This window comes from Geotrypetes seraphini, chromosome 11 (genome assembly GCF_902459505.1).
Source record: "Geotrypetes seraphini chromosome 11, aGeoSer1.1, whole genome shotgun sequence".
NCBI lineage: Eukaryota > Metazoa > Chordata > Amphibia > Gymnophiona > Dermophiidae > Geotrypetes > Geotrypetes seraphini.
In genome coordinates, this window is record NC_047094.1 from 140,184,118 (window position 1) to 140,199,617 (window position 15,500).

A 15,500-nucleotide genomic window follows, 5' to 3' on the forward strand; every position below is an offset into this window, starting at 1 on the left:
GGACTTTGGAGCCCTGGGTGAGAGGCTGAAGCAGATGGGAGCGCAGGTGGTCTTCTCCTCGATCCTCCCTGTAAGAGACAAGGGAAGAGCCAGGGAGGAGCGTATCCAGAGGATGAACGAGTGGCTACATGAATGGTGCAGGAACATGAACTTCGGCTTCCTGGACCATGGAGAGGCACTAAAGGGACTGCAGGGACCAGATGGACTCCACCTGACAAGGAGAGGCAAGAACGTCTTCGGACATCGACTAGCCCACCTCCTCCGAAGGGCTTTAAACTAGGTAAGTTGGGGGAGGGTACCCACTCATGTACTAGCGCAGTAAGGAATTTTCCAGGAGAGGTGAATTGACACTCCATTTCTGAGACCGAGGTAAGTTCACACAGTAAAAACAATCATACAAAAGCCACTCAAACTCAGGCGGGAAATTCTACACAGGGTCTTAGCAAACATAAAGTATGGAGGGCTATGTATGTTAATGCACACAGCTTAGGCAATAAAATTCTAGAATTAGAAACAGAGATAACGAACGCCGACCTCGATGTAATAGCGATATCTGAGACTTGGTTCACAGACTCACATGGGTGGGACATGGCTATACCAGGATACAACTTACTTCGTCGGGACAGAGAGGGAAGGATAGGGGGTGGGGTAGCACTATACACTAGAGATAACATCAAAGTCACCAGAATCACAGATGTCAACTACACCGGGGAATCACTCTGGGTGAACCTGGCCAGAGGAAACGAAAAATGCTTGTATCTGGGTGTAGTATACAGGCCCCCAAAACAGCAGGAAGACAGGGATATGGAACTAATCAAAGACATTGAGAACATCACTTTACGCGGGGACACGGTTCTGCTAGGGGACTTCAATATGCCCGACGCTGATTGGAAGACACTTTCCGCTACTACCAGCGGCAGCAGAAGGCTTTTAACCTCCATAAAAGGGGCGCGACTCAAACAAATGGTGCTGGAGCCCACCAGAGATCAGGCAACACTGGACCTGATACTCACCAACGGAGAAAGCGTTTCAGAAGTTTCGGTAGGTGATACACTAGCCTCCAGCGACCACAACATGGTATGGTTCAACATCAAGATAGGCTTCACTAGATCAAACACAGCAACAAAGGTCCTCGACTTTCAGGGCACTGATTTTAAACGCATGGGAGACTTTGTCCATCAGGCGCTACAAAACCAAGCTGAAACCAACAATGTAGAGGCTATGTGGTCAATCCTGAAATGCACCTTGCATGAGGCAACAAACCGCTATATAAAAACAGTAAGCAAACGACAGAGGAAGAACAAGCCCCAGTGGTTCTCTGCAGAGATCTCGGATCTTGTCAAGGAAAAAAAAAAGCTTTTATTTCCTACAAGCATACAGGAAACAGGGTGATAAAAGAAGACTATCTGACCAGGTCTAAAGCAGTCAAAGCGGCAGTCAGAGAGGCCAAGATTCAAACAGAAGAACAACTAGCGAAAAACATTAAAAAAGGGGATAAATCCTTCTTCAGATACATTAGCGACAGGAAACGAAACACAGATGGGATAGTACGTCTCAGGAAAACAGACGGGACCTATGCAGAAACGGATTCTGATAAAGCCAAACTACTAAATGAATACTTTTGCTCATTCTTTACTTGTGAGGCACCGGGGACTGGTCCACAACTGCAAGCAAGGCAAACCTCGGAAGACCCGTTTCAAAACTTCAAGTTTACACCCAGCAGTGTCCATGGCAAACTATCAAAACTTAAGGTGAACAAAGCCATGGGACCGGACAATCTACACCCCAGGATTCTTAGGGAGTTGTGTGATGTCCTGGTGGAACCGCTATCCGTGCTGTTCAATCTTTCCCTAAGTACCGGAAAAGTCCCCATGGACTGGAAAACAGCTAACGTCATTCCATTGCACAAAAAAGGTTGCAGAACGGAAGCTGCGAATTACAGACCGGTCAGTCTCACCTCAATAGTGAGCAAACTCATGGAAAGACTCATTAAACAGGAATTAGATACGATCCTGACCGAGGAGAATCTACAGGATCCCCAGCAGCATGGATTCACAAAGGGAAGATCCTGTCAATCCAATCTGATCAGCTTCTTTGACTGGGTTACAAGGAAACTGGATATGGGGAAGTCTCTAGACGTCGTGTACTTGGACTTCAGCAAAGCTTTTGATAGCATCCCGCACCGCAGATTGTTGAGCAAGATGACTTCGATGGGATTGGGAGTGATATTGACGACATGGGTCAATGACTGGTTAAGCGGTAGAATCCAGAGGGTGGTGGTTAACGGTACCCCCTCCAATACATCGGAGGTGACCAGTGGAGTGCCACAGGGATCGGTCTTGGGACCGATCCTTTTCAACATATACATAAGAGACCTGACTCAAGGGCTTCAAAGTAAAATAACACTATTCGCCGACGACGCCAAACTATGCAACATAGTAGATAACAGCACCTTACCCGACAGTATGGAGCAGGACCTGCTCTTATTGGAACATTGGTCCTCGACTTGGCAGCTGGGCTTTAATGCCAAAAAATGTAAGGTCATGCACCTTGGCAGCAAAAACCCATGCAGAACTTACACTCTGAATGGTGAGACCTTAGCTAGGACTAGGGCAGAACGAGATTTGGGAGTAATCATTAGTGAAGACATGAAAACTGCCAAGCAGGTGGAGAAAGCTGCATCCAAGGCTAGACAAATGGTGGGATGCATCCGTAGAGGTTTCGTCAGCCGGAGGCCCGAAGCCATAATGTCCCTGTACAGATCCATGGTGAGACCTCATCTTGAATATTGTATTCAATTCTGGAGACCACATTATCAAAAAGATGTGCAGAGAATCGAGTCGGTTCAGCGAATTACCACCAGGATGGTCTCAGGACTCAAGAGCCTCCCATATGAGGAAAGACTGAATAAACTGCAACTATACTCGCTCGAGGAACGTAGAGAGAGGGGGGACATGATTGAGACTTTTAAATATATCACGGGCCGCATCGAGGTGGAAGATGATATCTTCTTTCTTAAAGGACCTTCAACCACAAGAGGTCATCCGCTGAAAATCAAAGGTGGGCAATTTCATGGCGACACCAGGAATTATTTCTTCAACGAAAGGGTAGTCGATCATTGGAATGAACTTCCATTGCAGGTGATTGACGCCAGCAGCGTGCTCGATTTCAAAAAGAAATGGGATATGTATGTGGGATCTCTAGCCGGGTGAAGTCTGGGGGTGGGTCATTAGCGTGGGCAGACTTGATGGGCTATAGTCCTTTTCTGCCGTCATATTCTATGTTTCTATATTATGATGTGAGATTTGAATTGTTTTTATGCTATTGAAAACTGTTAATGTATTTGATGACTTGTGTATGTTTCTTGGTAGTTTTTAGGTGGGCTACAAGTTTTTAAAATAAATAATAAACAGAGGGAAGTGATGGTCTAAAAGGAGCAAATCCTTAAGTCCTGTGTGTCAATGTACCGTTACACAAATTGGAACTGCATCTCCCATTGGGCCATTTTTTTAAGGGGGAAGAAAGAATATGTCTCTTGAAAGCCCTAGTCTGATGTGGCTGGGTCTTCACTGGGTTTTTCCCACAATAAATGTGGTCCCATTCCATTAAATTTTCAGACTTAATGTGCCCATAGACAGAAAACTAGTCTGAAAAGAGCCTCACAGTAACATACTACAAATTGACTTTTCTCTCTCATTCAGTCTTCTAAAGCAACATCTTGCATGAAGGCATGTGAGAACACACACATTTCATGTAATACCACTATCATAGTTTTCAAAGTGAATTGGGTAATACTTGGCAGAAATGTGAGATTTTGTTTGCTTTCTTCTTTCCTTTATTCAGTTCTGACATTTTTGGTTGACAAATGTCTTAAAGAAATGAGGGCTTGATGTGCAAGCTGGTGAAAAATTTGATATTCCTTAGCCTAATATGCTAAAGATTAGTTTCTTATTGATGTCAATGATTTTCCTGCATTAACTTCCAACAGATGTAAGGAACATCCAGATCTGAAGCTTTGGTGCCAGCCTTGGAAGCATCTTACAGGGGATGAAAAGACATATGTCAAGCATAACCTTCCTGTCCAGGAGAAATGTTGCCGAGAGGAGATGGCCAGTTATCGGACTTTCAACGGAGGATTAGGAAAGCCTTCTGTTGTTGCTTCTCTGGAAGAATCCTATATCACCAGTGAACATTGTTACCAGAAACCACGGGCCTATTACCCAGCTGTGGAGCAGAGGCTGGTGGTAGAGACCAGGACTGCTGCTATGGCTGACAGAGTGAACAGGATTAGGGAAAACAGAGATGACGCAATGGAAAGGTTTTGCTGGGAACTGGACAGAGATGTGAGCTGGATAGAGTGTGAACCAAAGCAGAAATATTGCAAGGTAGGTGCTACCCAGCAGGAGAAATGTGGAAAAGAGTGATGGACAGTCTGTCATGTGTAGTTCTGGAGATTTGCTTCTGTCACTAATATTTTTTTATATCTATACTGCTACTAGATATATGCAGCATGTACACATACACAGAGCGAAAGTCCTTGCTTAATAGAGCTTACAGTCTATTAAAAAAAAAAAAAAAAAAACACAACAGGACAAGAAGGGACTATGATTTTAAAAACAGCCTCAAAGGGAAATGATGTACCAACTTAGGAAGTTAGTTCTAAACATAAAGCAATTAATGAAATGCCGAATGATGCCCTCAGAGGAGAGAGAAGTTTAGATTTTGCACACGCCCTTTTCAGTTATAGCTCAAAGTCACTTATATTCAGATAGAATAGGGACTTTCCTGTTCCCCAAAAGGCTTATAATTGGGAAGAGAAATGTGGTCTTATTTCCAAATGATATTTCTAGGATAATAACTTTTATTTTGAGAGTGCCGTTTTAGACTAACTTGTTCATGAGAACTCCTCTTACATTATATAATGAACTGATCTGTAAGATACAGAGCGGATTTTGGAACATCTTAATTAGTATATTAAAGGAACATTCATTGCTACCTTCACTTAACTATGAGTAATGTGCTTACCACTACGTGCAGTGCAGAGGCACCGGTGTCTGAGGCAATTTCCTTGTGTTTGTCAGGTAAGAGAATGTGTGAAGAAAGCCTCTTCGGAAAATGCCCTGGAGATGAAGTTGCTGGAGTGCAGTGACGGAATCCTGAAGTCACAATTAAACTTGCTGACACATGTCGAGTTCCTGCAGGATGAGGTTACTCACAGGATGGATTTCATTGAGAAGGAGCTGGATGGTAAGAGATGATGGTCAATAGCTACATCATGTCAAGGCAGTAGAGCCCAGTCCACACTCCCTGGTTTTCTTGATATTCCTACTGGCTAGTTTCATATTTATTAGGGTAGGAGGGGTGCTCTTGGAAGAGTGGCAAATTAATGTGTGTTTGCAGGCCTGCTCAGGGGAAAGGGTTTCTTCCAAGCAATGCCAAGTGGGAGAGAGTAGTCCATATAGAAGGCAAGAGCTTCCGACTCCTCTCTATTAATGATGGGAGATGCCGTCAAGTTACAAAGATTCTGCCTCGGCACCCTGAAGTTGTGAGTTGAATTCCCACTCTGGTACAAAATAAGTAAAGCAGTTTGCAAATCCCAACCCCTTATTTGCTTTTCTGCATCTCGATATTATAGTAAGGCAGGATACAGGACTTGAACTTTAATGATCAAACTATCAACATCTGTGACAAGTTTTACATTTGCTTTCTAGTATGAATTTTACAAATGGGCCTCAGTAGATTTTGTACTAGACTGCATCTGATATTGTAAGGAGTTACATTGGGTGTAATTGGCACATGGTCATTACACTCACTGGACGAAGATCTTAAAAATTTGCACAATGCATATCATCCTGCTTAGCCTTGAAGAATCCTTTCCAAAATTTTAGGCTGCTTTAAAGCCTATTTGTTTTTTGGGAGGCCTTTGGTGGTGATGAGATTGATAGTCACCTGGCATCACTTGATCTCTGCCACCTGTTGAGGACTGGAGGTTTTTCCCTGGATAGTTGTGACTTACTGATTGGATGATAGAACCTGTGTGTCTGGTGGTTCTCATTATTTCCTCTTTTGAATTTTTCATATTCTGCAAGTCTAGGATATTTTATTAATATTAAATAAATCTTTACAAAACAGGCATTGGGGAAACAATATAACAATTTATCAGGATTAACAAAAAAGAAAAAAAAACCAACCCCAAACTTTGCATGACATATTCTATAAAATTGCCGAAAACCAAGATCAAATCCAGAAATCCCATTTAACTTTGATAACAGCAAAAAATTGCAAATAAACATGACAGCAAATAAAGGCCAAATGGCCCATCTTGTCTGCCCATGCACAGTAACCATTATCTCTTTCTCTCTAAGAGATCCCACGTGCCTATCCCAGGCAGAGATCTGCACTCCTTCTCATCCTCTTTCCTTTCATCCATCACTGTTCTTCCTAGATAGATTTTAGCTTGGTATAGCTCCATCTCAGTCAAAGTTCTCCATGTACCACTATTAAATCTAAGTCAGCCTCTAGATCCATAATTTTGTTTCCCATATTGTAGATATTTGTATACACAGCTTTTCTCAGTTCTGTACAAATATTTACTTCCCTGGAGCCTTGGTCACCCATCCCTGAAGGTCTCAGTTTAGAGATACCCTCAGTAGGATAGTCAGACAACAGACTTGGTCTGTATGCTCTCAGTTTCTCTAAGGTTTAGAATCCAAATGCATCCCATTTGGACTCATTTTTATTGTTTCCAAATTTGTCTTCATTTAATGAAACAAAGACAACCGAAAAAGGCCTTATGCCAAAAAAAAAACAGGTGTGTTGTATGCCCATTGGCAGTGTACTTTTTCCATGTACAGCAAGAAATGCATCCTCTTAAACATAGAAACATGAAGGCGGAATGGCCTATCCAGTCTGCCCATCCACATTAACTATTATCTCTTCTTCTATCTAATAGAAACATGATGGCCCATTTGCCCATCTGCATTAACTATTGTCTCTTCCTCTCTCTGAGATCCCATGTGCCTATCCCATAGAAATGTGATGGCAGATAAAGGCCAAAGTTCTGCACTTGTGTGGACTGAGTTGGCGTTCTAGATTTAGGGCCACTTGGAATGTTGCTACTGTTTGGGTTTTTGCTTGGTACTTGTGACCTGGATTGGCCACTGTGGAAACAGGATACTGGATCAGACCAGTGGTCCATCTATTCCAGTATCCTGTCTTAGTCGATCTTCTTTGAACCTTTTCTAGTTCCGCTATATCTTCTTGAGACAAGTCGACCAGAGTTGAACGCAATACTCCAGGTGAGGTCGCACCATTGAGAGTTACAGAGGCAGTATAACATTTTTAATCTTGTTTACCATCCCTTTTCTAATAATTCCTACATCTTGTTGTGGTTTTTGGTCACTGCCACACATTGGGTGGAAGGTATCAACGTATTGACTACAATGATGCCCAGTCTGCGGTCCATTTAGGAGGACCTCTATCTTTGGATAATAACTGTTACAGGTAAGTAACTTTTTACATGGATCTATTGAATGATGTGTCATGAGAATGGTTGCTTTGCTTATCGTTTTTGTAATTTTAAACAAAATTCTCATGTTATAAAAGTATATAGAGTGCAAGAAGACCCAAAAGGCAATTCATTTCAGTTATTGGGTTGGCATTGGAGAAACAGTGTTGCCAATGCTGATGCTGCCACTTCTTATCTCCTGTCCTTGCAGTCTTGGAGAGTTTTTTGGATTACACAGGAGATCTGGAACCCCCTGAGCCACTGGCAAGGCTCCCGCAGCTGAAACGTCGCATCAGACAGCTTCTGCTGGACTTGAGCAAGGTACAGCAACTGACATTGCACTGTTCTACATATGAACACTGTCAGGTATGATGAGACAGTGGAAGAACATCTTCCAAAAGTGCAGCTGATGGCACATTGCAGATTGACTTCAGGGGTGGTCTGCTGACATGCAGCAATCAAGGCAGCGTGGATGGGGAAGCAAAGGAACATTAGTGGCTGGCACATTCCAGTTTCGAATGACACATCAATTTCCACTTTATGATTTGTATTTTTTCTTATTAAAATTAACTTAAGTTTGTGCCGACAAGAGAGCATTGTAAGAGCCAATTTACTATATATATTTTTTTGTTTAACAGTGGTCATAAATGCATTTCCCACTGTGTTCAGGTAACTTGTGTGCCAGCTATCATCATGTTTTCTTGTTGACGGTATTTAATCAATATGAGATACAGTGAAATCACGAAAGCATAGTGAATGAGTGTCCAGTTTTGAATATGAACGCTTAAAAGGGTGTTATGAACATTTCAGCCTTAGAAGCATCTCAGGTCATGGTTAACAAACTCCTCCCAAGGAGAGTTGATTGAAAGCATGCTATTTTTGCTGGCCTCCAGAACGAATGCAATCAAACTAGCACTCGCAACTGCGAACCATATTCAAACCCAGTTTGGTGTTCAGTCTGAAAATGAGTAAAGTGATGGCTTTAGCAATGCTTCGTAGTGCAAAAAAGGATTGAATTGAACACTGTAACCCCCTTGTATTACAAGACTATCTGAATACCGCAGACCCAGTTTCTATGCTTTGTTTGAAACAAGTCTGCGTGGTTCTGATTTGCGTACTATGAAAATTAAGGGGAATAATCAAGAATTCACTGTACAGAAAACTTTAGGATTTGGGGGGCTTTTTCCCCCCCAAAACCAAATTCTATTATGCTAAGAAAATAAAGAAGTCCACCTGATCTCTTTGATTTTGTTTTGATTGTAAAACTCATTCATAAGTTTAGAAGAGATGTGCCAGAAGCCTTTTAATCAGTCACATTTCTTCTGGGTTCACTGAATTCAAATAAAACCAAAGAGATGCAACTTAGTCCACTAGAGAACCACATCTGATATTGGAATTTCCTTTTAGGTTTTGCTAATGTGCAGCCGAGTTCCTGTACCAGGGAGCGGAGGCAGAAAGCAGAAATCCTTAGTAACAAAAGTTCTCGGTTGACATTTAGACTAGTCTAGTGAAGAACTGGAAAATAAAACTGCAGAATTGCATCTTAACAAATTAATCAAATGCAAGTTCTTCCTATATGCAACTATAGAAGGTTTTGATGCCTCTTGAAGAAACAAAAAAAGCACTAATTTGTAATTTACCTAAAAATATCCTAAATCGAAGTAATTTTTATAATTTTCCTGGGCTACCTTGGAATTCTTCTAATGATTGTACAGGTGACATTCGAGTGTCTCCACTGTATACGCTCATCATACCAAACGCAGGTTATAGGATGCACAGTTGTGTTCTTTTGTGACACCTGATCCGATTTGTTTTAATGAAAAATAAAGCATGAATGAGGAGGGTATCTCTGAGAGCAGTGTCTAGTGTACAGGTGAGGGGCTGTTTCTCTTTGCCCTTTATACAGTTAGAAGCAAAAGGATAAATGGACTCATAACTTTTAACCATTCAGGGATCAATATTCACCATGGTTTAAGTAGGCAGGAGAGGTTTGGTTCTCACAGACCCCACTGAACAGGCCAGCTGCTGATACTTGGTAGCCCGGTCAATGCTGGGGGCAGCAGCGATATTTGGGGCTTGCATATAGCTAAGTGGACAGACTGGACCACACAAAAGCAGTTCTGTTTCTACCTACTTAGCTGGCACTGGCTATTGGCTGGTACCTGGCATAACTTCTGGGTTAAAATACCAAGAAAAAACAACTGACCTCGCATATTCAGTGCTGGCATCCAGAAATGGCTTAAAACCACAAGCTGAATATGAGCCCCTCTATTTCACAGTTAGTCTTCTGAGTTAAGAGAAAGTATTAATGAGAATATTATAATATACTGGTTCTTTATAGTTTGTGAATAATAACACAAATAAAGCATTTCCATAAGAAGGAACTTCCTGGCTGATTAATAAGCTATAAGTGTTCAATTGCCTTTTTATATTATTGTCAGTCATACAATCAATTTTCCAGCATTAAATTTGCACTTCCATGCTACTGAGCAGCTCCTGAATCATGGTAGACGGTCATCCTGAAGGAGCAGAGCTTTATTAAATAGTAGTATAAGTCTGTGGGATGGAAGATTGGGACCTGTTGAGCGAGAAGATGCCAAAAGAGGGTATTTGGCTTATTTATACCACAAGACAGAAGGAATCCTTCAAAATTTCAGGCTCAGGTGTGGACTAATTACATCTTTAAAAAATAATAAACCTTTATCAACAAAAAAAGCTAATTGGGTGGGGGGGAATGCATTTGAAAACTAGCAAACAGAAAACTTTGGCATCTTTGACCTTATAGTACACCTGAAAGTTGCCCCAATTCCCCCCTCCAGACTTTTATAGCCTTTATCTCTGTAAGTCCACTTTTAGTACCTTTTCACTGAGCTGTTTGATCTAGAAGCAGAGCGAATGCAAGATGCTCTTAATGCCTTCCCTACGTGATGATAGTGACACTGCATCCACATGCATTTGTGATTATGTAACACCCTTTTGGGACCAGTCGGTGACATCAGGGTATTTCCAGGAAATTGCTGTGGTTCATCAAAACAGTTGTAGTTAAATGACAACCAGTTCAAGTTTTAATTAGGCAGTGGGTTGCGTAGAAACGTAGCTATTTTCACTTCTGCAAATGAACACATACATAGCATGCATTACTGGTGGTGTTCTGATGTCATTGACATTTTTCCTGTCTAGCCCTGCCCCGTTTATGCTGATTTTCTGAATGTAGTCTGTCTTAATACCCGCTTGTTGTGGTCCCTCTCCATGGCATGAGGTTGAGTTAACATTGCACAGTTTGTGGCTAGATCTGTCCTTGTTTATGCACTATCAAAATTGAAGACTATGTATATAAAATTTTGCTTTGAAGCAATAATTGCAAAACCTACAAACTTCTGTCTTGGTGTTTGGGGAAAAAATAAAAAGATTTTTGATGGTTATTTAAATTTTATTTGTTTCATTGGAGTACATAAGAATTGCCGCTGCTGGGTCAGACCAGTGGTCCATCGTGCCCAGGAGTCCGCTCACGTGGCGGCCCCCAGGTCAAAGACCAGTGCCCTAACCAAGACTAGCCCTGCCTGCGTTCGTTCCGGTTCAGCAGGAATTTGTCCAACTTTGTGTTTTCCCCTATAACAGACTCCGGAAGGGTGTTCCAGTTTTCCACCACTCTGGGTGAAGAAGAACTTCCTTACATTTGGACGGAATCGATCCCCCACCACCCTAATTCTATTTATAAATCTTTAAATTGTGCATACCCAATTTGCAATGCAATTTAATTGCTCAATAAGCCAATTAGTGCTGATAATTTTTATGCATGATCAAAAGGGGGTGTGGCCATGAGGGCATGGGCAGGTCAAGGTCATTGCTGGAATTTGTACACAGCGATACAGAATAAGGTTGATCTGCGCCTAGGCTTGAGGTTTCAGTTGGTGTAAATCCTTGCACCAAAAATTCAATGCAGATTCTGATGCCAAATGCTATTCTATAAACTCAGCGCCATTTACACAATAGCGCTTAGCAGCCATTTTTTTCCTATAATGCCCCCTCCCTCACTGACATATAAATGCTGGGCTAAGTCTTTACCTCAAAAGTACTAGGTACATTGTCCAAAATGCCAACCTTCATTGATGCTAATTCGTACTTCTAGGTTTTAGTCTTGATGTTTCTGTTTGTATCTTAATATAGTTCTTAGTTTATTCTAAATGCCGGTTCATGTCCTGGGGCTACACTTTAATACTGTCTTTCAAATGTTGAGAAAGGCCTAGGTATTCAGAACAAGTAGTATTTAATTAATTAATATGCATCAATCAATTTGGCATGCATTGGAGAATGTTTTAATAGACATTAAAATGCCCAAACTGAAAACATTTGGTTTATTCATAGCCCTATTATATACCATGTCATATTAGCTAAAGTTTATCAGATTAGTTTGTTCCTCACCACCTGCTACAGGTAAGTATCTTCTGCTTTCTCTGTCCTGAGCAAGAGTATGCATATGGACAGTTTGAGAAGTAGAGTAATGCCTGACAGGAGAAAGCAGGCCTGGTCTTTCCCCAAAAGAGATGTCCGTGAACAGTCTCTTCCTGTAGTGGGATAAGCCAGAATTGCATCTGCCTCAGTTGCCAGAGATCAGTTAAAAACAATTGTCATGTTCTGTGCATTAGAAATTCCAATGCCTACTTGAAGCCAGCAGTTACTGAAAATATTTCTTTAACTACATCTGTCAAACTTGCTTAAACCCAAAGAGGTTTCCTTTTGATAGCTTTTTAGGAATTTGCACCAAAATGATTCATTATACTTGTGGAGTGTAATTAGCTTAAGTTCTGTGGTTGGGAATTGTTATCCTATATAGATCATCACAAATAAATATTTAATAATGAGTAATTTGAGGAAAGCTGGCCTCAACAAGTCATCTTTTTAGGACTATGTGCTTTAAACTGTTCACACCATCCCTCTTTTGGACTATTAAAGCCTGCAGTTGCTGTTCTAGTGCATGGAAAACATTCAAGTCTTGCGCATGAGCGATGAAATGCTGTCTAATGATGTTGCAAGCATCTCTCGTAGGCCTAACAGGTACCCTTTCATCTTGCACAAGGCTTCTGATGCACCTTTAAAATCTTCCCTTTGTTCCAAAAGCATAGCTCTTGGCGATCCTTTACCTGTTAACCAATCAAATTCAAGTGTTTGGATCTGACTACCTGAATCCTCAGCACCACTAAGATTTGATTGAACTTTATAGTTGGCTAACCCATATGTTGGATATAGGAGAATTAATTCCAGCAAAGGAATTAATTCTCCTACAGGCCAATAGCAAGCATTCCTTTCTTTAATGGAGGGCCTGGTGTATTCACAGTTCTCTTCCAAATTCATCTCAATCAGACTTTCGTCCTCTTTGTAGTTCAGAGGCTATTTCAGTCTCCCTTTTGGACCACTTGTACAATCTATGCAGTCAAGGTGTCAGGGAGGGATTGATATTACATTTGGATCTTGTCAATCACTGTCAGCTACTCAGATGTCTGGATGCTTTTTGCATTTTCGTACCTACCAGGTCTGATTTGAGAATGTAATGTCTAACAAATGGATTAATTTTTGTGGAGTTCCTCAGGGATCTCCTCTCTCTCCTTTACCCTTCAATGCAGTGGCATAGAAGGGGGCAAGAGGGGGGGGCAGCAGTCTGCCCTCAGAGTCATCTTGCTAGCCCCCCCCCCATGCCCCTTGCCTTCCCCAGTACCTTTTTTTATTTATTTGGCGTGAGCAACATTGCTGCCCACATCAGAATCAGTGCTCTTTGATGTCACTTCTTGATCCCGCATCTAGGAAGTGATGTCAAAGGGCGGGCCAAAACTAACGCAGGCATGCTGCTCGCATCAGAGAGGAAAAAAGGTAAGGGTCACGTGGGGGAGGGGTGTCACCATCCTGAGGTCTACTTGTCATCTCTGGGACTTAAGTTAGGTGTGACATTTTACACTGATGCTGATGATTGCAATTCCGTTAATTTCCACCACAATCACAATAGTAGAATTATGGATGACCAAATTTAAGTTAAAACTCAAAGAAAAAGCAAAATTCTTCTATGCGACTCCTTGCAAGAAGAAATAGAGACGAATATAAATGTGAATGAAATTTAGTACTCGATTAATCTTACAATAAGAATTCTAGGGGTCATTTTAAATCAAAATCTCACAATGAATTCAAATGCAGATGCTTTAGTAAGGAAAAGTTTCTATATGTTGTGGAAATTACAGACTGTTAGACCATATTTTAATGTTTCTTCTTTTAGCCTGTTGGTACAGTCATTAATTCTATGTATTTTGGATTACGGGACTATAGTTTATTTACTTAGCGAGTTATCTGAAAAATCTTCATAGATTTTGCATCATACAAAACACGGCAGTCCGGTTAATTTTCAAGCTGAAAATAATCAGATCATGTCGCACCTTATTACTAAAGATTACATTGGTTACCAGTCGAGGCTAGAGTCGGGTTTAAGTTTGGTTGTATATGCTATAAAGTCTTACATGGTTTAGCACCTGGTTATCTTGTGAATCATTTTCTGTTCATTAATTTACAATGTAAGTACCTTTGAAGCAGCTGCTGCTCACAAGGGACCAGCCATCAAGCATCCAGTCCCTTCTGTCAGATTTTTTTAAAATATTTATTTCATAAAATGTTATAAAGAAAATATCATGCACGGACTTTTGCTTCATCAACCTGACTTCTCACCCACTCCCAAATTATCAACATGGCTTAGGAAAGAATAGAAATAATTCAAAAGCACTTAATTCACAATTCTTTTCTTGTAAATTGGTTTCTAAATAAAGATGAATTATATATATATCTTAATACATTTTAGTAAATAATGTTATAATAATACATGGTCAATACCTAGGGCCCTCCCCAGCGAGGGGTCTCTGCCACGCTACGGCTGAGAGGGACATGTACATTTCCAAGGTCTTTCTAAAGTCACACAGCAGCCCTTTTACTAAGCTGATGGCCTTACTCCACCCGTACGTGTGTATTTCCTGCAACTATAAAATGACCTATTCTCAATTTATTTCAATGTGGTACTGAGGAGCACTTAGTGGATCCTGTTAGGAGGAGATAAGGGCTTTTGTGGTAAATGGTTATCCCCTCCCCCCCCCAAAAAAAATTAATAAATACAGCACGTGTAACGCCTACAGAGTACAACTAACGCAGGATACTTTAGGTGCTCCTTAGTGCTTAATACAAATTGGTAAAAGGGCCCCTAACTGGCCTAAATTTTAAACCAATCACAGAAGTCCAATGTCAAGATTCCATGCAATGAATAGCCAAGGCGTCACAGAAGATGTGGCCAGTGCACTGTCTTGTCACTTCAGGAGCCATCAACAGAGCGTCACTACTTGCCTCCAACAACTTGCCAGGTTGACTTCAAGCCCATGGAGTTGACGCTCCCAAATCATGGGCTATAAAATACAATATGGCCTGGGGTGTCATCTCTCAACACTGCTAAAAATCTCATCTTGTAAGGCACAAATGTGAATGAAGATCTGACCCAGTTTGTTAATCTGTTTTTCCCCCCTACGATTGTTTCAAGCTTCATGAACTCAGCAGGAAACCCCCATCATCAACATGGAGATACCCAAGATATCTGGGGACATGGTTGCCTTCTTCAGTCAGCAGAAAACACCTGATTAAAGCAGACAGATCTTTCTAGAGGTCAAGTGGTTTCCTGGTGCTCTTGTATTTTTTTTTTTTTAGTCTCATTTGTGGGAGTAAGAAAACTTAAAGCATAGAGTGTTTTCACCCAAATCTTGCTGAACCTGCTCTGGAGACTCATCTATGCCAGAAGCCCGAGTCGACTCACTTTGGCTGACAGGAATGAATGGATGATAAAGACGATGGTTTTGGGGCAAGAATGAAGGTCCAATTGCTGTAATAATAGAAAAATAAAATTTCAAATGTACAGAATGTTAACATTAGAAGCAATAGCGTAGCTATAGGTGGGTACAAGCTCACCCATCCTTGGCTC

General features: G+C 41.2%; 2 protein-coding genes across 3 annotated transcripts in view; one reads left to right on the top strand and one right to left on the bottom strand.

Annotated features, from left to right (window-relative positions):
• Window positions 1–10,929, top strand: part of PHF20 (PHD finger protein 20) — a 177,819-nt gene extending 166,890 nt beyond the window's left edge. The window contains exons 27-29 of the mRNA XM_033962633.1: window positions 3,989–4,385; window positions 5,082–5,247; window positions 7,719–10,929. Of these exons, the coding sequence (XP_033818524.1) occupies window positions 3,989–4,385; window positions 5,082–5,247; window positions 7,719–7,879 (724 nt within the window). The 3' untranslated portion in view covers window positions 7,880–10,929. The remainder of the gene's footprint in view (window positions 1–3,988; window positions 4,386–5,081; window positions 5,248–7,718) is intronic.
• Window positions 10,930–13,451: 2,522 nt separating this feature from the next.
• SNTA1 (syntrophin alpha 1) overlaps window positions 13,452–15,500 on the bottom strand; it is a 75,472-nt gene continuing 73,423 nt past the window's right edge. For both annotated transcript variants that reach the window (XM_033963152.1, XM_033963151.1), the window contains exon 8: window positions 13,452–15,401. In XM_033963152.1, the coding sequence (XP_033819043.1) occupies window positions 15,309–15,401 (93 nt within the window). In that variant the 3' untranslated portion in view covers window positions 13,452–15,308. The remainder of the gene's footprint in view (window positions 15,402–15,500) is intronic.